We start from the raw sequence: 22,103 nt of genomic DNA, 5'->3' as shown, positions 1-22,103 counted from the left end.
TTCATTCATTTTACAATGGTATTAAATATCTGCCATTATTATTCCTCTCTCATACCAATTCTTGCTAGTCAACGTCCACTCATTGCCTAATGCTTGCTTGCATATTTGAATTATCTTTATGGAGTCAGATAAACATAGGCTAATTGCTTAGTCTTACTCTGGGTCGCATGCAATGTATATATGATATGCATATATGATCAATATTACCACATGTGTGTGTGTACTGTATGTGCATGCATGTGCATGTGTGTGGGTGCAATTAAGGCTTAATTTGGATGTTAGACAGATTTCAACAAACTTTGTATTATCTTTAGATAGTTAGTGGGCATCAGAAGTAGTCATGTAGTCATCAGGAGTAGTCATGTAGTCATCAGGAGTAGTCATGTACTCATCAGGAGTAGTCATGTAGTCATCAGGAGTAGTCATCAGGAGTAGTCATGTAGTCATCAGGAGTAGTCATGTAGGCATATAGTCATCAGGAGTAGTCATGTAGTCATCAGGAGTAGTCATGTAGTCATCAGGAGTAGTCATGTAGTCATCAGCAGTAGTCATGTAGTCATCAGAAGTAGTCATGTAGTCATCAGGAGTAGTCGTGTAGTCATCAGGAGTAGTCATCAGAAGTAGCCATCAGACGTAGTCATGTAGTCATCAGACGTAGTCATATAGTCATCAGGAGTAGTCATGTAGTCATCAGGAGTAGTCATCAGAAGTAGCCATCAGGAGTAGTTATGTATTCATAAGGAGTAGTCATGTAGTGATCAGGAGTAGTCATCAGGAGTAGTCGTGTAGTCATCAGGAGTAGTCGTGTAGTCATCAGGAGTAGTCATGTAGTCATCAGGAGTAGTCATGTAGTCATCAGGAGTAGTCATCAGGAGTAGTCATGTAGTCATCAGGAGTAGTCATGTAGTCATCAGGAGTAGTTATGTAGTCATCAGGAGTAGCCATCAGGAGTAGTCATGTAGTCATCAGAAGTAGTCATGTAGTCATCAGGAGTAGGTATGTAGTCATCAGGAGTAGTCATGTAGTCATCAGGAGTAGTCATCAGGAGTAGTTATGTAGTCATCAGGAGTAGTCATCAGGAGTAGTCATGTAGTCATCAGAAGTAGTCATGTAGTTATCAGAAGTAGTCATGTAGTCATCAGGAGCAGTTATGTAGTCATCAGGAGTAGTCATCAGAAGTAGTCATTTAGTCATCAGGAGTAGTCATGTAGTCATCAGGAGTAGTCATCAGGGGTAGTCATGTAGTCATCAGAAGTAGTCATGTAGTCATCAGGAGTAGTCGTCAGGGGTAGTCATGTAGTCATCAGAAGTAGTCATGTAGTTATCAGGAGTAGTCGTCAGGGGTAGTCATGTAGTCATCAGAAGTAGTCATGTAGTCATCAGGAGTAGTTATGTAGTCATCAGGAGCAGTTATGTAGTCATCAGGAGTAGTCATCAGAAGTAGTCATTTAGTCATCAGGAGTAGTCATGTAGTCATCAGGAGTAGTCATCAGGGGTAGTCATGTAGTCATCAGAAGTAGTCATGTAGTCATCAGGAGCAGTTATGTAGTCATCAGGAGTAGTCATCAGAAGTAGTCATTTAGTCATCAGGAGTAGTCATGTAGTCATCAGGAGTAGTCATCAGGGGTAGTCATGTAGTCATCAGAAGTAGTCATGTAGTCATCAGGAGTAGTCGTCAGGGGTAGTCATGTAGTCATCAGAAGTAGTCATGTAGTCATCAGGAGTAGTCGTCAGGGGTAGTCATGTAGTCATCAGAAGTAGTCATGTAGTCATCAGGAGTAGTTATGTAGTCATCAGGAGTAGTCATCAGGTGTAGTATCAGATGTAGTCATCAGAAGTTGCACTATTTATGTATATAATATGTATGTATGTATACAATAGCATGAACTGGGCTGGTCATATACTGTAACAGCCATTGCTATGGAAGTGCTTTAGCAAAGGCAGGAGTGGTTCTTGATAAATATTGAACTTTCCATCAATACTGTCATATTCCTTGCGATTGGCACTATATAGTGTGTTCAATGATATTCTGAATTGTTTGCTTTTTTGTCAATCAGCTAATTTACGCAAATGCCAGTCCAATGGTGGGATCAAGATTGTGCAGATTCAGTTTTATTAAAATGTGTTAGTGATTAAACTGTATTGTTGTGTGGGTAGAAAGGGGAGTCATTTATTATTTGTACTTGTATTGCCAAGGCAGCAGCTACTCTTCTTGGGGTCCAAACGCATTATTAAGGCACTTACATCACGTATAAAACAAAATATAAAAGTACATCATATAACATTATTACATCCACTACATACCTACAATAAAAAATGTATAATACCACCACACAACAAAATTACAATGTAAGTGCGTATAGAGTGAATGTGCTAGCGTATGTGTGTGTCTGTACCTGTGTGTTCTTTTTCACAGTCCCCGCTGTTCCATAAGGTGTACTGTATTTGTATCTGTTTTTTTAATCTGATTCTACTGCTTGCATCAGTTACCTGATGTGCAATAGAGTTCCATATAGTCCTGGCTCTATGTAGTACTATGTGCCTCCCATTGTTTGTTCTGGACTTGGGGATTTCGAAGAGACCTCTGGTGATATGTCTTGTGGGGTATGCATGGGTGTCCAAGACATTTAAGGGCCAGACATGTTACCCTGTTCTGAGCCAATTGTAATTTCCCTAAGTCCCTCTTTGTGGCACCTGACCACATGACTCAACAGCAGTCGACAAAACTAGGGCCTGTAGGACTTACTTTGATAGTGTCAAGAAGGCAGAGAAGTGCTTTATTATGGACATACTTCTCCCCATCTTAGCTACTGTTGTATCAATATGTTTTGACCATCACAGACACCTCAACTTGCTCAATTTCCACATTATTCATTACATGATTTAGTTGAGGGTTAGGGTTTAGTGAATGATTTGTCCCAAATACAATGCTTTAAGTTTTTGAAATACTTAGGACTAATTTATTCCTTGCCATCCATTCTGAAACTAACTGCAGCTCTTTGTTAAGTGTTGCAGTCATTTCAGTCGCTTTATTAGCTGACGTGTATAATGTTGAGTCATCCGCATACATAGACACACTGGCTTTACTTAGTCATTAGTAAAGATTGAAAAAAGTAAGAGGCCTAGACAGCTGCCCTGGGGAATTCCTTATTCTACCTGGATTATGTTGGAGAGGCTTCCATTAACCTCTTGAACCACTGGGGGCAGTATTTCATTTTTGGATGAAAAACGTTCCCGTTTTAAGCGCAATATTTTGTCACGAAAAGATGCTCGACTATGTATATAATTGACAGCTTTGGAAAGAAAACACTCTGACGTTTCCAAATCTGCAAAGATATTGTCTGTGAGTGCCCCAGAACTGATGTTACAGGCGAAACCAAGATGAAACTTCAAACAGGAAATGAGCAACATTTCTGAGGCGCTGTTTTCCATTGTCTCCTTATATGGCTGTGAATGCGACAGGAATGAGCTTACACTTTCTGCCGTTTCCCCAAGGTTGTGCAGCATTGTGACGTATTTGTAGGCATATCATTGGAAGATTGACCATAAGAGACTACATTTACCAGGTGTCAGCCTGGTGTCCTGCGTCAAATTTTTTCTTTCTTTCTTTCTTTCTTTCTTTCTTTCTTTCTTTCTTTCTTTCTTTCTTTCTTTCTTTCTTTCTTTCTTTCTTTCTTTCTTTCTTTCTTTCTTTCTTTCTCTCTCTCTCTCTCTCTCTCTCTCTCCCTCTTTCTTTCTTTCTTTCTTTCTTCTTTTCTTTCTTTCTTTCTTTCTTTCTTTCTTTCTTGGGAGGAATGCTAATGTAGTTACCAGCAGTAAGATATGAGTTTAATTTACAAAAAGACATTGGGTCCAAAAATGCTTGCTGTCGTTCTACACCACAAAATACAGTTCTATACAAAAATGGATACAATACTATCTTTCACCGCGCCTCTCTCCGGTAGCCTAGTGGTTAGAGCGTTGGGCCAGTATCCAAAAGGTTGATTATGGCAGCCCCCGCACCTCTCTGATTCAGAGGGGTCGGGTTAAATGCGGAAGACACACTTCAGTTGAAGGCATTCAGTTGTACAACTGACTAGGTATCTCCCCTTTTCCATGTCACTCTCTCCCACTTTGTAGTCGGTCCATATCCTTCTCTAACCTTTCTCTTGCTCCAACTCTCTTTACTTTGCTCATTATACAAGCCCATAGCACATTCCTCTGTTTGCCTATGCTCATCCACTCCTCATCTGAAAAGGGGCTACGCATTAAGACCCATCTCCTGCAGTGTGCGGCAGCTAAATCAATCTCCCACCTAACACCAGTCTAATATCTCCTCCTCTGAGAAGAGAGCAGGCCGTAAAGAGGGCAGTGACAGATGTCCCACTCCACACTCATTATGGAACCCAGGTAATCTCGACAACGCCCTGGGAGGAACATGGTGCATTCAGGGCCCGTTATGATTTACTGCAATAGATGTGAGTTTATGTAGGTGTTATACACTGAGTGTGCCAAACATTAGGAACACCCCTTTTCCCATCAGAATAGCCTCAATTCATCAGAGCATTGACTCTACAAGGTGTGGAGATGCTGGCCCATGTTGACTCCAATGCTTCCGACAGTTGTGACAAGTTGTCTGGATGTCCTTTGAGTGGTGGATCATTCTTGATACGCACAGGGAACTGCTGAGAATGGAAAAAAAACAGTGTGCCTGGCACCTACTACCATAGCACGTTCAAAGTCACTTCAATCTTTTGTCTTCCCCATTTACCCTCTGAATCGCACACATACACAATCCATGTCTCAATGATGTCAAGGCTTAGAAATCCTTATTTAAACTGTCTCCTCCCCTTCATGTACACTGATTGAAGTGGATTTAACATGTGACATCAATAAGAGATCATAGTTTTCACTTGGTCAGTCTATATCATGGATAGCAGGTGTTCTTAATGTTTTGTATACTCAGAGTCTATGCACATCCCAATGGCCTTTCTCAATACAGTATGTAGATAAGTTAACTGTATTTCGCATATCCAAACTTTTCAAAGTAGATGTCCACTGTCTTGGTTCTACAGACCTACAGTCTCTGCTAGTTTTCTTCCTGGTCTGTCATTGATTGACAATGTTTGTTGCTGATAAAATCAGAGCTAGAAACCAGCAAAAGCTTCAATCCTAATGGACTGAAAAGAGTTATGAGAAAAGTGACCAGATTTGACTTCCACTGAACACACAATAATGGTTTATTATCATGCATTCAACCCCACCAGGGACATTCATGCCTCTTGAAAGAGTCCCAGCGCAGATCCAGTACAACATGCCCTCTAAACTGACTCTCGGTCATGGTCAAAAGCTAAATGTAAACACAGCTTCATTTGATTCACCGCATGAACTCACCCCGCTACCTTTAATTTGTCAATGTCACTTCACTGCAAGCATTCCACTGGGCACAGACGTCACTTCAACGTCTAACTTTGATTTACATTTGGTTGAGTTGTCAACTAATGCGAATTCTATGTGAAATCAACAAAACATTTCACCATGACATTGGATTTAGGTGAAAAAAAATGACAACATTTCTTTACATTGATGACTTTTCCAAATCCAATCACTTTTCCACTTTTATTCAACATCATCACATTTAATGTTTTTGTTCAAATGACGTGGAATTGATGTTGTTTCAACCAGTTTTTGCTCAGTGGGAAACAAAGCTGAGTAGAGGAGAAGGTACGATGCATGATTCACTTCTTTTGCGACTCTACAAAAAGCCGTGATCCGTAAAAGCAAACTGAAAGAAGTTTGTTTTTCTGTTGAAGAGTTTAAAATAGTTTTTCCTCTTTCCTCCTCAACATTGACTCTTATCTGTGGGGTTTTGGTCAGTATTGGTCAGACAGTTGGTATTTATGTAACACTCTTGTAACTCACTGTGTCTTTATTTCACCTACTGTGCATACCTGCAATCCTGCCAATCTGGAGAAATTGCAGGTCAAATCCAAAAAACAAAGAGCAGCATCATTCTCCAAATGAAACATTGTTTATACAGTATAGGCATATGTGGGATTACCATCTCCTTTGCAAGAAAATATAATTTTCAAATGATGATTCTCTGGGTGGGACACCATTCTCCTAGTGCTCATAGGCCAAATAATGTGGAAGCTATTGCTAACCGAGCAATACTCACATGAACTCAAAAATGATGAGTTGAAAAGGCAAAATGACAAATGGAACAAGATAAGGGAAACAGAGAGGAGACATTTAAAAGGGATGCCATTGATGTGTTCATGTGAATAAACAAACATACTTTAATGCTGTCTGAGTTTAGCCCAGAGGACACAAAACCAGCTGCTTGAACAGCGATAAAAGCAAACAGCCAAACAGTCAGCGTGACATTAATGTAGCAACTCTAGTCCAAATACGACATACACTAACTACAGTATAGCATCTATGGACAAACTCCCATTACAGTCCATTACAGTCCAGTCCTCTGCAGACGTGTACAACAGATTCAAAGCTGAGATAGCTCGTGAAGTGGGGCTTTAGGCTATTGATGCTCCATGAATTCCTCCATTCCAACAGAGTACATGCATGAGAGCTGTACAAAATGCTATGGAGGTATGGGCTATAGACCAAAGTTTGATATCAAACATTTGGTTGATATATTGTTACCGTGATTACAGATAATCATGAATGAAATGTGAATAATGATGACTGTTAAGTTACAGGGGCATAAATATCAAACCCCCCCAAAAAATACCAACCTCTCCTATTATTGGTAATGGTGAGAGGTTAGCAAGTTTTGGGAGAATGATCTTTGTGCATCTGTAACTTTCTCAGTCATCGTTATTTATGATACTATTTATTATTCATGATTATTCGTAATCCTTTTAGCATCCACATTGGCGTAGATGTGTTCAAAAGCATATTCTATAGTTAATTACAATAAAAGTTACCACAAAATGACACAATACGTGATTTATCATTCATTTCTATTGGCACAACATAATCCGAAACACAACCAAAACAAACTGCAAATGCATCCAACAAGTTTTTAGAGTAACAAGTGTGATGAAGTCATTGTGTGCTAGGAATATCGGACCAAATACTAAACTTTTCACAAGATTACTTTTTACTCAATACATATGACAACACCTTTTCCCCCACAGCAGACTGAAAAGATTTAACATGGGTCCCCAGATCTTCAAAAAGTTATACAGCTGCACCATCGAGAGCATCCTGACCATTCCATCACCGCCTGGTATGGATACTGCTTGGTATCTAACCATAAGGCGCTACAGAGGGTAGTGCATACGGCCCAGTACATCACTGGGACCAAACTTCCTGCCATCCAGGACCTATATACTAGGCGGAGTCAGAAGAAGGCCCAAAAAATAGTCAAAGACTCCAGTCAGCCAAGTCATAGACTGTTCTCTCTGCTACATCACGGCAAGCAATACCGGAGCACCAAGTCTAGGTCCAAAAGGCTCCTTAACAGCTTCTACCCCCAAGCCATAAGACTTCTGAACAATTAATCAAATGGCCACCCGGACTATTTACATCGCTGCTACTCACTGTTTATTATCTATGCATAGTCACATTACCCCTACCTACATGTACAAATTACCTCGACTAACCTGTACCCCTGCACATTGACTAGGTACCGGTACCCCCTGTAAATAGCCTCGTTATTGTTGTTATTTTATTGTGTCGCTTTTTATAAAAAATGTACTCTATTTCTTGAACTGCAGTGTTGGTTAAGGGCATGTAAGTTAGCATTTCACGGTAAGGTCTACTACACCTGTTGTATTCGGCGCATGTGACAAATAACATTTTATTTGTTTTGATTTGATATACCACAGCTGTCTTCATGAATCTTATCTAAAGGATTAGCCTACCCATACCGTATGTAATGACACAAGTTCATGCAAACTGTCAGTATCTGGGGAATGTGTGTTTGGTGTTAGATAATGTCTCTGATCAAATGTATTCTTTTTCTTTTCTTGGTGACCTGAACATTGATTGGTTATAATCTAGTTGTCCTTTCAAGAGGAAGCTTCTTACTGTGACTAATGACTGTAACATGACCCAGGTTATCACTCAACCAACACCACCGAGAGCATATACCAATAGTGTTGGATCTGAGGCATCCACTTGTATTGATAAAATATGAATTAATACTGCAGAGCTTTGCTCTAAAGCAGTATCAGTTCCCATTGGCTGTAGTGACCATAACATTGTGGCAATAACAAGGAATGCCAAAGTACCAAAGTCAGGTTCTAAAACTATTTAGAAGATATCATACTAAATGGTTTTTTTTGTAGAATATGTTAAAACAATTATGATGGTCTGATGTGTATAAGTAGGATAATCCAGACGATTTGGGAGTATTTGTAAAATTATTCTTGCCAATTGTTGACAAACATGCACTTGTCAAGAAACTGTGAAAACTGCTAGAGCAGCAAATGATGCAAAAAAAGGTGGCAAACAAGTCAGGCTGCTCAGCTGATTGGTTGACATACTTTTAGAAATTGAGAAATGGTGTGACTAAACTTCACTGAGAAGTGAAATGACAACAAAACAGTGAACCATAATATTTGTGTTTCGAAGATCTAATAATGAAAGAGAAGGATTGCTATTTTGAATTTGGTCAAGTTTGCGTGGAAGAGATGGAAAAACGATTGTTATCTATCAAAAATGATAAACCGCCAGATGAGAAACTATTGAGAACCAAAGCCTAAAGGAGTGTGTGTGTCCACAGGCGTGGAAGGTAGCTAAAGTAATTCCACTACCTAAAAATAGTAAAGCACCATTTGCTGGGCTCTAACAGCTGCCCAATCAATTTGCTGGCTGTTCTTAGTAAACTGATGGAGAGGATTGTGTTTGAACACATGCAATGCTACTTTTCAAAGAACGACGACTGATGTTCAGCATGCACATAGGGAAGGGCACTTAACTTGTACTGCTCTGACTCAGATAAATGGATATTAAGATGATAGTTGGAGCTGTATTGTTAGATTTCAGTGCAGCCTTTGATGTTATTGATCATATGTTATTTGTTACTGAAAAAAACTCACTGGTCATGGCCTTACCTCACCTGCCATCCCATGGTTAGAGAGCAACTTATCAAATAGAAGTCAGAGCGCATTCTTCAATGGAAGCTTCTCCAACATCATATATGTACAGTGCAGTATCCCTCAGGGTAGTTGCCTTGGGCCGTTACTCTTCATTTAACAAATGATTTGCCACTCTCATTACAAGAAGCTAAAATGACTATGTATGCTGATGATTGCACTCTCTACACATCAGCAGCTACAGACAGTGAGCTTACATAAAGGGTGTGTAACATCAGATGGTCAGTTATCATGGTCAAGTCGAATTGACAAAGTTGTGGTGAAGATGAGGAGAGGTATGTCTGTTCTAAAAAATATTTTGACACAAAGATCAACTGTACTAGTTAATCAGGCTCTGATCTTGTCCCATCTTGATTACTGTCTGGTAATATGTTCTGGTGCAACAAAGAAAGACCTAGAAAACTGCAACTGGCTCAAAAGAAAGCAGCACATCTTACCCTTAACTGGAGACACATAACTAACATCAACAACATGCATGATAGTCTTTCATGGTTGATGGTTGAGGAGAAATTGGCTACTTCTCTTCTACTCTTTTTAAGAAACATTTGTGTGTTGGAAATGCCTAGCCACTTGTAAAATCTATTTGCATACACTTCAAAAAGACATACAGTACATACCCCACCAGACACGCCACTATGGGTTTCTTCACGGTACCCAAACCAAAAACAGATTTAATGCGTCGCTCAGTTATGTATAGAGCTATGTCAACGTGGAATGCTCTGCCACCAGAGGTTACTCAGGCAAAAACATGTTTTACTTCTTTTTGTAACTGATAAAAAATGTATTGTATCACGGCGCCTTTCCTCTTTCTAAAGATCTAAATTAAATATATATATATATATATATATATATATATATATATATATATATATATATATAGTATTTTTGTTATCTCGGTGTCTTTCCAATATATAACTCTTATTTCATTTTTTATTTAATTAAATATCTTGTTGTTTTTCTCTATAATGGTACTGTACTTTGTCAAGTATCTGTACGTTTTATGCGGAAGAGTAGCTGCTGCATGTGCAGTAGCTAATGGGTTTTCTAATAAACTGAACCTCTTCAGTCCTGAGCTTGATCTTTTTGACAAAGCACCAGAGATACCTCATGGGAAATACAGAAGAGAAGTGTGCATTGATGATGCATATACAGACAAATCCTTATGAGTTCTGCACAAACACAACTTCCTTTACTGTAAGGCCCACTGTTGTGTCAAGTCATTACAAGAGTTGACATTCATACAGATAACTAGATACTGTATGTCATTAGGTAATACTGTTAGGCATGGTCTTCAATGCTACAGCACCATGGTGCCTGGAACAAGGAGGGTATAACTAATACTGTATGTTGCCTAACATCTGTCTGCACAGTGGAAGTGCAGAAAGTGCCAGTCGACTGATGACTCAGCAAGGAGAAATACAGCCTCAGCAGCCTCAAGTGATATATTTACACATACGAATGTACAACTGACTCCATCCCGGGAGCAATTCAAATAAACAAAATGCTTGTCACTTCCTTGTACAGCCACATTCAAATGTAATTTAGTGCTTTGTCATGACAGGATGATAACCCGATGGGTCAAGAGCTTGTTATCTGCAGTAGAGGTTGACACGGGAACAGGAGTCCCGCTGGGTCTTGCAGGTCTGTGGGATTTGGGCAGGAATGGGAGTGAAGTTCTGGAGTCAAGTTCGGGACAGGATCGACAGTCTACAGGAATGAGTGGTAGAAATATGCAATGTGTGAGGCATTTCATGACAAAAAACTAACTGTGTGTTTAGGGTTTATATACAGTCGTTTCCTTAACCCCTTACACACATGGGAATTGGCCTATATGGATAGGGATAAATGTTTAGTTCAGAAAAAATCTGGAACGCATATGCATAACCATGGTACAAATGAAAAGGGAACAGTCTGGAGATGATGGTGAAATTACTAGACTGAGGTGAGGACACAACAGTTCACCTGACAAGACTGAATACCAACATTACACTGTTGATTTAATGTGCATTTTACATTTACTGTACTTTTTGCAGCATTTGTTAAATAACAACATTTGAAAATACTCCGGATACAAAAGTAATGTTACTGCTTTGATTTGAGCTCTCCTAGCTGTGCCGTTGAGGAACTAGAGCAAGCACATTGGTTGTTGTTTAGTTTGGAACAGGGCCCTGCATCCCTGCCATCACACACTTACTGTTGTTGTTTACGCAATCCATAACATGTTCATTATAAATCACAATCTGGGTCAGGTGGGCATCATTTGAAAGCTTGTTCCATTGCCAACATGACTAGCTAAATTATCAAATAAGATCTTACAGTGTTAGGCTTTCACAAGGCAATTCAGAGAAGCAGATCGTCATTTTGGTTCGCATAGAATGGAGTCATCTGTGATTTCTGATGCATGGTCTGCGGAACATTTTCTTCACGATACAACAAACAGGCTCATTCTGTTCAGGACATGCCAGGATATAACACCATGTCATATTGTAACTGTACATCAAACATAGTGATCATAAACGTTGACACTTTATATGACATGAGTTTTATTATATAGAAATGTGAAGTTTACATTTGGACACTTGGACGCTTGCTTGTATGACATCAAAGTGGTATTTATTATAATCTTCAACGTCTCATTTTCAAATACATCGAATCCTCTTCATTTACAGCATTTCCCTCACTCCGACAACAACAAATGTCCAAAAGTTGCTCAATTAGCGGGAGGGATGGGGCAACCTCTTGTCTCGTGCAGTGCTCAAGTTCAGAATGGCTCACAGGCAAAACCCAATACAGAGCTGTGATGAACAGGCCCTGAGCTCTGAAATCATGTATAGCTGTTACTGTACAGCCACTGTATTCCAATTTAGGCAGTTATCAGTGTCCAAATCTGCCATGTTCAACCTGTGTACAGGTACGAGTGAAAACGGTTAATAAAAATCAATAAAGAAATAAATGGCAATTTCCCCCCTTCCTTCGGCTCACTCTCACTCCTCCAGTTGTAGCCATGGCCACTGAGCAGTCGCTACTTTACATCAGATACCAACATACGTCAGTGAATGATACTGCCTTCAAGAGAAGTATTGAGTTCATCCAATTCTGGGTAGAAGGAATGCCTTCATTGCCAAAATCTTGTAATGTGTTTTTTATCAGCTGTGTGAGCAGGCAACTATGTCTTGCGTGCTGAGCTGCAGCAAAACGGAGCAGTTGCTATGTCTACTCCCATTCAGAGTGGGGGGACAGACGAAGAAGCAGCTAACAGAAGAAGTTACTCTAATTATTGACTACCTGACGCACCAGGTGTTAATGTGCTGCTTTGCTGCAGAGTGTCAAATGCTTTGTGAAATACATCCTAGAGTGCCAAATGCTTTATGAAATACATCCTAGAGCGACAAAATGCTTTGTGAAAAACATCCTAGAGCGCCAAATGCTTTGTGAAATATATCCTAGTGTCAAATGCTTTGTGAAATACATCCTAGAGCGCCACATGTTTTATGAAATACATCCTAGAGCGACAAAATGCTTTATGAAATACATCCTAGAGCGACAAAATGCTTTGTGAAATACATCCTAGAGTGCCAAATGCTTTGTGAAATACATTCTAGAGCGCCAAATGCTTTGTGAAATACATCCTAGAGCGTCAAATTACTCCTCAGACTACAGATAGACCAGAGGAAGTGGAGAAGACGGGGGTTTTGATGCGATCACACTCAGAGAACATGTGAATGATATGTTCTTTAATCACTCGTCTGCACTGAGGGTATTTTGACTGTTTGGAAATGTAATTGAAGTGCTGAGTTAAAGCGTGTAACACCAGGATGTGGATGTCAGTGTTACTGCCTCGTCAAAACTGGTCTCTTTATTCATTATTTAACACTAATGGGGCCTGGTTATATTCAGAATGAACACATTGTTTAGTCATACTTCTTGTCTATTCCTATCCCTGATAAGTAGCATCTCATTAAAACCGAATCCAATTGTATTAGTCACAGGCTCCGTAAACAACAGATGTAGACTAACAGTGAAATGCTTACACCAAATGTATTCAACCAAAATGCCATGACAAACTCTTGAGTTGCTGATGTTATAACAGGAAAATCAATAAACACTAGTATTTATTTGTGTGTCTACTGAAAGTGTGTGAAGCATGAGTCCATGATAAAGTATCCCTACCACAGGTCTCAATTTACTTTCAAACAGCTATGAATGGGTGTACAACTTCTGCACAACAGTTACTGGTCTCAGCAATTCATTGCTGATTCCAGAGTTTACTGTGTTCTAAAAGTGGATAAGAAAAGGTCTGGCCTAAAGGGAGTTATAGGTGAGATGAATTAAATAATCCAGACAATTAAGACTAGCTTCTCCAAGAACCGTGTCAAGAGTGCAATCTATTATTACTGTTTTCCTTGTGGCCATGGGATGAAACGCACAAGCAATCAAGGTTTCAACCAACAAATGCACACATGAAAAACATAAGTCCCACCCTAACCTAATCAGCGTGCAGAGCACTGGCAACAAACAAAAAACCTCCCCCTTTGTACTGTTGGTTGAATTTTGTTTAAAAAAGTAATAAATAAATGACACATTATGCCTTTAACATGAACATGACCAAAGATTTAACACAACTTTTTAGGCAATTACACAAGAATCCCCTCTGTGAGTCAGTGTATGGCTTTGACAACATGTTCTAATCGTTTTGAATCACTAAACACTCTGACCTCATTATGGAGATCCCCAGATTGACTATTTATGTGAACTGTGATGTGAAGTTATTTTACTATTGATATAATGCTCATACACCATGAGAACATGAAGCGATGATGTCTTATGAAGTGATTTCATTTGAATGATTTACAAACGTTGACAGGGAGTCATATTTAATCTATGCTTCAGAAGCACCCAAAAATGACTTTATGATGAGAACTGTAATTAAAGGCATTGGAGCAAAGATCCAAAATATTTTCATCCTGGCAGTTCAGATGTACCGTTCATTGTAAAGAGTGCAATGGGAATCTAAGGTAGACAAAACAATAATTGGATGTGTGTTCCACAAACACCCAGTTGATGGGATAGTGCAGCATTTGGCGACATTTTTGTATTTACCCAGAGTCAGATGAACTCATGGAGACCATTTTTACGAAGGAAGTTGAATGTAGTTTCTGGAGCTATTGCTAATAACGTTATCACAATGAATGGAAGTCTATAGGAAGAGCAAGCATACAAATGGTATCCGTGAGTTCATCTCACTCTGCGTAAGTACAAATAAAAGGGCTATTTGCCAAAATGTCACACTATCCCTTTAAACATTGATCAGCATTGTCAACAGAACAATATAGTTTCAGGAAAAAAACGTTTCTCCTATAGATTACGACAGGTTGGCTATCACAACTATGGTCATCATCATCATCATCATCAACCTTGTAATGGCCTTCCTCATTGGATAAGAGGTATTTTATAGGTTGCACACAATAAAAACATTCTACAAAAACTGTAAAATACAACACTCCAGACTATGTTTTCCACACACCCACACATCAACCCAGACACACCCTCTACCCCACCCCCGCTCCCCCACTCACCATAGTCAGAATCATAGAAGATGATGAACTTCTGCCAGCGCAGCTCAGTGACCAGGGTCAGCATGACGTCGTTGAGGCGAGCAGGCGGACGAGCGGCCAGGGTGTAGCTCTCCCCATCAGGGCTGGGGTTGAGGTGGCAGGAGGTGCGTGGCGTGCCCTCGCCGTTCCTTTGGATAAACAGGTGTGGTATGTGCATGGCGTCGGTCAAGGACTGGAGGGCGTTGGCGGCTGCACAGCCTGTAGACGTCACCAGAGCCAGGATGCCCTGGTTCATCAGCTCACAGGCTGAAGAGGGACAAGGATAAGAGAGGGACATGATAAGACACACTTCAGACATTCCAATAAGGCAGCAGAGAACACAAGGGATCAGTAGTGGTCAAATGAAAGTAGTGTTTTCTGTTTGTAGAGATGACTAAGATAAAGATGGAGATAAAAAAATATGGAGATAACAAAATTCCAGAGAAAAATAGAGCAGGAGACCAGGGTATGGGCAGGGAAGGAACTGAGGGCACATACTGCCATGGGCATTGGGACAACAAAAGAAAGAGGATGGGTGAAAGAGTTGGTGGGGCCTGTAGAAAAGTAAAATGTCACAAAAAAGGCACAAGTACAGTACAGTACAACAAGTTATGCAATAAATCCCTTTCTCTTTTGCATGCACCCCCTTATCCCTCCCCATCACAACAGAAACATATATTCACTGTAATCTGTCACTCAGAGTAACACACAAATCCATGTTTGTAATAGTTGGTCCAACCACCATTTCCTCCTGCTGTTTGTTTATGATTGTGTGTGCTTGGGAGAAAACAAGACGCTTGTGGTTGGGACAAATTATTATTTATATTTTACAGTACTGTATAACATCTATGGCTCCAAATTTACTCTGAAATGCTGTTCATTATAAGTAATAGTAAATATTGTATGAATGTTGCGCATCTCTGTAGGTGAGTTCTGCTTATGAAGTGTTATAAAGTACTATGCTAGTTGGAAGTGTGCTTGGAGTCATTCAAAATGGTAAATAAACATTTACCAGTGCTTAAAAACTGCTGACTGCCAAGTACACAAGTCAATGTCTTTATTCAAAGATACAATACAAATAAAATGTTCATGGTCATAAGTTAAACAAGTTTAATGTGAGTGTACAAGCTGTAAATCTTCTAAACTTCTACCGACTCCCACCCACACACTAAAAGCATCAACACATATCAACCACCTACAGTATAACCAAACAGAAGTCCGAAGTCGAATTAACAAGGGACTCTGATTCAGTCTTAATTAGGCAGGAAACTTTCAATCAACCATGCCTTGGGTCAATGAATACTTGTCTTGCATAAATAAGTACACTGAGTGTACAAAACATCAGGAACACCTTCCTAATATTGAGTTGCACCCACTTTTGCCCTCAGAACAGCCTCAATGTGTGGGGGCATGGACTCTATAAGGTGTCAATAGCGTTCCACAGGGATGCTGGCTCATGTTGACTCTAATGCTTCCCACAGTTATGTCAAGTTGGCTTGGATGTCCTTTGGGTGGTGGACCATTCTTGATACACACAGGAAACTGTTGAGCGTGAAAAACCCAGCAGCGTTGCAGTTGTTCACACAATTAAACTGGTGAGCCTGGCATCTACTACTATACCCTGTTCAAAGGCACTTAAATATTTTGTTTTGCCCATTCAATCTCTGAATGGCACACATATACAATCTCAAATGTCTTTATTGTCTCATCTACACAGAAGTGGATTTAACAGGTGACATCAATAAGGGATCATAGCTTTCATCTAGATTCCCCTGGTCAGTCTATGTCATGGAAAAAGCAGGTGTTCCTAATGTTTTGTGCGCTCAGTGTATTATCAATGCACCTGATCGTTCCATGCGTAAAGGTGCTGCTCTCTGGCCCCATACGGGGGTGGAGGAGGGTTCGGGGCAGGATGAGGATGAGAGACAGAGTGAGAGAGAGAGAGAAAGAGGGGGAGGGGGGGAATAAAACAAAAAATATGTGGATGAGTGAGGGAAAATAGGAGTAGCATATCAGGGGGTGAGAGAGAGAGAGGGGGGAGACAGAGAGACAATGAGGGCATTTAGGTGATTGAGGGACCTATTTTCCCCGAAGCACCTTCACATGCTAATGAATCCCCCGTGACCTGAATCCTCAACAGCCCAAAAACATTCCCAACTGGCTTGGCACTCACAAATTCAGTTCGACAGTTCAGTAGAGGAACTCAGTGGTTGAAATTACCCAAAGTACAGAAGAGCAAAAATATCCTATTTAAAGTGAATGTTTTTCTACATAAATTGCGTTTAATTGAGACCTTAGAATATCTGTGTCGACCTAATCAAGTAACATTGTGTAGGAAGAAATGCAGCTGGGAGTTTAATTGGTAAAACCAACGCCTTTCGATATCACACCTCGTACCCTTCAGAGGAGACTGGGGAGGACCATGCTCCTCAGTGAATTTCATTAAAAAAGTTGTAATTTTTAGATAAAACTATACTAAATATGTTCACCTCACCAAATAATTGATTAAAACACGCGGTTTTGTCATGAAGTTCTACAGTAGCCTCAGGAGCACTCTGTAGGGTAGCATCACGGTGAAGCCATAGGACAGCTTGCATTTGTCCTCCTCTGGGTACATTGATTTCAATACAAAAACCAAAAAGGCTCATGGTTCTCACCCCCTTCCATAGACATACACAGTAATTATGACAACTTCCGGAAGACATCCTCCAACCTATCAGAGCTCTTGAAGCATGAACTGACATGTTGTCCACCAAATCAAAAGATAATTAAATAATGAGCTACAGCTAGCTAAGACAGCAGTGCATAACATGTGGTGAGTAGTTGACTCAGAGTGCGAAAGACAATATTTAAACAGTTTTGAACAAATGAATTTCTTTAAAAATGAAGGAGAAGCAATTGAGAATCCTAGCTATATTTCTTTGTATTTTTTTCCACTTTCACTTTCAATTAGCTAGAGAACGCAGCTAGCTAGTTTAGCCTACTCAAACACCCATTTCAGGAGAGATGCTATGTTAGCTAGCTGGCTATGGCTATCCAACACTGGAATTCTTCCAAGTCAAGGCAAGCGTTTGGTTTTATTAATTTATTATCACCGGGAGCCACCAGTGTAACTGCTAAACTGCTTGCTGACTGTACATTGTACGGCATGATAGTAGCGGGTTTACTATGACGTTAGCTGACTATGACGTTAGCTGACTATGACGTTAGCTAATATGGTGACAACGATGTACACTGTGTGTAGCAGTTAGCAGTTATGATATGATGGTCACAGACAGCTGATGTGTTGTGCACTGAAGTCCACAAGCAAAGGGAAAAGGTGAGAGGAGGAGAACGTGTAGATGCGAGAAGGAATTATACAACAAACAAAATTATATTACTGTTTGTATGTGGCTGCTATGAAAGTGAACTGTGTGTGCGTGTGATCAGGTGTGTTTTCATTCTGCCGATTCTGTTGAAAAATATTTCTTAAATGGAAGCAAACGGAATGAAACAGGGATAAACAAACCTGAATTTCTCTTTTGCTGTTGGACTTATATCACCCTATATGAGCTAGATGCAGGATAGAGGATGCAAGGCGGTATTGAATGGGTCACTGTCTGTCACCTTAATTACTCACATTTTCTCTTGACCTGTGCACCTACGTTGTACATTTTCATTCATAGGCTAGGTTGTAGTAAACTCATGATGGGTATAGGGAACATTTTGGTATCATGTTGTAGCATTAACCTATCGATGTTACATTGAGCTGGCTGAATGGAAGATGAATGACAGTCATCCAATATGCTGTAATAGAAATAACGCCATGCTCATTAAAACTGGCCGCCATTGACTCCTCGATACTGGTACTCCTTGTATATAGCCTTGTTATTGTTATTTTATTGAGTTACTACTCAATTCTTAATTTTTTTGAGAATATTTTCTTACCTTTTAACTGTTTTGTTGAGAAAGAGTTCGCAAGTAATAATTTCACGGTCAAGTCTACACCTGTTGTATTCGGTGCATGTGACAAATAAAATTTGATTTTATTTGACCATCCTACGCTCTACTAATGTGTCATTTTCATAATGGCATCATTTTCCCCTTCTCTCCCTCATTCTACAAGCTAATGGTGTGTCAGGAAATGGAACCAAATAGGAGCACAGCCATTATGTCTACACTAAACCCCTCCTATCCCAGTATAAAGAGGACATGATTTGCACATTTTTCCCTGGAAAATAGACTATATTAATATTTCAATTCCATTACAGACAAGCCTCTCTGACGGGCAGAGGTCTGCAGAGGCACTGGCAAAGATGATAATGATGGAATAATGACTACTAAATGTTCTCACTAGAGTAGAAAGGGGCTATCATTCATATGCTGCTGTGTATCTGACACATCATGTTCGTTGAACTGCAGGCCTCATCCGCAGGAAGGTTTGCTTACTAAAATAAATGTACTCAGACTTGGATAGGTTAACATGGTATATATACAGTGCCTTTGGAAGGTGTTCAGACCAATTTACTTTTTCCATATTTTGTTACATTACAGCCTTATTCTAAAATGGATAAAATAACAAATATTCATCAGCAATTTACACACAATACCCCATAATGACAGCAAAGACATTTAGACATTTTTGCAAATTAAAAAAAAAATAAACAGTTGTATTGAGACCCTTTGCTATGAGACTCGAAATAAAGCTCAGGTGTATCCTGTTTCCATTGATCAACCTTGAGATGTTTCTACAACTTGATTGGAGTCCACCTGTGGGAAATTCAATTGATTGGACATGATTTGTAAAGGCACACACCTGTCTATATAAGGTTCCACAGTTGACAGGGCATGTTGGAGCAGAAACCAAGCCATGAGGTCAAAGGAATTGTCCGTAGAGCTCCGAGACAGGATTGTGTCGAGGCACGAATTTGGGGATGTGTTCCAAAAACCTTCTGCCGCATAAAATGTCCCCAGGAACACAGTGGCCACCATCATTCTTAAATGGAAGAACTTTGGAACGACCAAGACTTTTCCTAGAGCTGGCCGCCAGGCCCAACTGAGCAAGGGCCTTGGTCACCTAAAGACCCTCAGACCTTGAGATACAAGACTCTCTGGTCTGATAAAACCAAGATTAAAGTCTTCGTCTGAATGCCAAGTGTCACTTCTGGAGGAAACCTTGCACCATCCCCATGGTGAAGCACACAGGCAAGACAATGCAGGAGTGGTTTTGGGTCTCTGAATGACCTTGAGTGGCCCAGCCAGAGCCCGGACTTGAACCCGATTGAACATCTCTGGAGAGATTTGAAAATAGCAGTGCAGCAATGCTCCCCATCCAACCTGACAGAGCTTGAGAGGATCTGCAGAGAAGAATTGGATAAACTCCCCAAATACAGGTGTGCCAAGCTTGTATACCCAAGAAGACTCGATGGTGTAATCGCTGCCAAATGTGCATCAAGAAAGTACTTAGTAAAGGGTCTGAATTCTTACGTAATGTGATATTTCATTTTTTTTTTTCTTTCTTATAAATTAGCAAACATTTCTAAAAACCTGTTTTTGCTCTGTCATTATGGGGTATTGTGTGTAGATTGATGAGGAAAGAAAACTATTTAATCAATTTTAGAATAAGGCTCTAACATAACATTAGGTACTATGGCAAGAGCTGTTCAGTATGGGTAGAAAAGCTGGAAAAAGGTCACTTCTGGTAGATTTGGATTTTGCATCAAAAGCAATAATCCATTTGTGTGTGGGGTGAATTTAAACGCGGCTAATAAACACAGTGCATACCATTATGCTTACGCAATTATTGCCACAATGCTGTCATGCATCACAATCTATTGACATTAAAATGAGCCCAAATGGGGGGTTTATCAAGCGAAATATCTTATGTTCCTTAAACTCTTAATTGGAAACATTAAAAAGACATCTGTCTGAAGGATTGAAGGCTGTTTAAAAACAAACATTGTTTTGATTCAGATGTTTCCCTGCAGATGCTACTGCCACATCAAAGCACTTCTGTATGCACAGATTGGGATGTGGCAAATTATTATACATCATTGCAGTCACAGGGGACATTATATACAACTTCTGCCGAGCAATCCGTTGCAAATTATGAGATTATCTTCAATGTGTACAGTTGTAATTGGAGCATAGCAGAATGTAGCTAATGAACCCCACCAATGCTGTGGAGAGAGTATGTAAATTGGGGCTGTTGGAAGAATTTCAAACGGCAAATGAGATGATCTCATTTAGTGTCTCTCTCTCTCTGTAAACACACTAAAGTTTAATCAAAGGGGAAACCTTTGCAAAAAATAACCAGCGACTGCATTAATGTTGACACCATGTATTCAGTATGTTGCACTTGCACAGTAGCTGTAAATAAAGTTAAATAGTTTAATAAAGGTTAAATATGATATATATTTTTTGAAATACAGTAGCTGTAAAACATGTTGAATGTAGATAGAGACAATAATATTGGTATATGTTGTGACATAACCAATGAGACAGATTAAAAGACCAGCCACACGGATTCCACATAAGCCCAAGATGTGTGGGAACCTCTTGGCAGTTAGGCCAATAATAAATTGATATTTCATAATCCCATTGATTTTCCTCAGTATACTTCAGTAGGTATTCAATCCAAATCTTCTAAAAGAATTCACTCCTTTTGACCATGGTTAATCTGTGAAATATGATTGTTTCTGGTTATGGAAATTAGGCTAGTGGCAATGCCCAAACATTTTTGAGATACCCCTACCCGAGGTACAGTACCAGTCAAACATTTGGACACCTACTCAATCAAGGGGTTTTCTTTATTTTCAGTGTGGCAGTGTGGGTGCAGTGTGGGTGCAATAATTGAATAACATGGATTTCTACATCTATTTTGCGACACTCGCGCACGCGACGTGTCCGGTCTGGTCAGCATGTTAGGATATCTTAATGCATCTTGGAAATATAGACCTGTAAACACAGAGAAACAATAGGAGGAAATGTCAACAATGAATATTTTTAATGAATGTAAGATTTACTTTTTGGTAGCTGACTAAAAGACAACTTTCCAAGTCAAATGTACTCTCATTCTGTGCTGTATGGCCCTGCCTGACAGAATACATTCAGTTACACATGCTTTTTTATGTCGTGGCTATTTGAATCTGCTCTAAGGAAAACAAGTGGGCTCAGACATCAGAATTAGATGGTTTGGGTTCCAAGATTCTTTGAAGGGTTGTGTTACTTTAGCCCCTACTATTGAAGTTAAGTCAGGTAGGTGTGACTATAGTAGGCTCAGATTGATGCTCAATGTTAAATTCTAATCTTTCTACCATTACATTTAAGACAATATGTGACCCGTTTCAAGAAGCTAGGCGTATGTACATATATTTTTATCAAAATGTGTTTTTGGCAGAAATGCCTTCTGGAACATGTCAACGTT

General features: G+C 39.7%; 1 protein-coding gene across 1 annotated transcript in view; it reads right to left on the bottom strand.

Moving 5' to 3' along the window:
* LOC110502511 (glutamate receptor ionotropic, delta-1) overlaps positions 1–22,103 on the bottom strand; it is a 457,066-nt gene that overhangs the window by 188,263 nt on the left and 246,700 nt on the right. Inside the window, exon 3 of the mRNA XM_036960054.2 lies at positions 14,681–14,965. Within this exon, the coding sequence (XP_036815949.1) occupies positions 14,681–14,965 (285 nt within the window). The remainder of the gene's footprint in view (positions 1–14,680; positions 14,966–22,103) is intronic.

Source organism: Oncorhynchus mykiss, chromosome 23 (genome assembly GCF_057628025.1).
Source record: "Oncorhynchus mykiss isolate SJ-2025 chromosome 23, ASM5762802v1, whole genome shotgun sequence".
In the NCBI taxonomy this organism is placed as follows: domain Eukaryota; kingdom Metazoa; phylum Chordata; class Actinopteri; order Salmoniformes; family Salmonidae; genus Oncorhynchus; species Oncorhynchus mykiss.
This window is presented reverse-complemented; position numbering and strand designations above follow the sequence as displayed.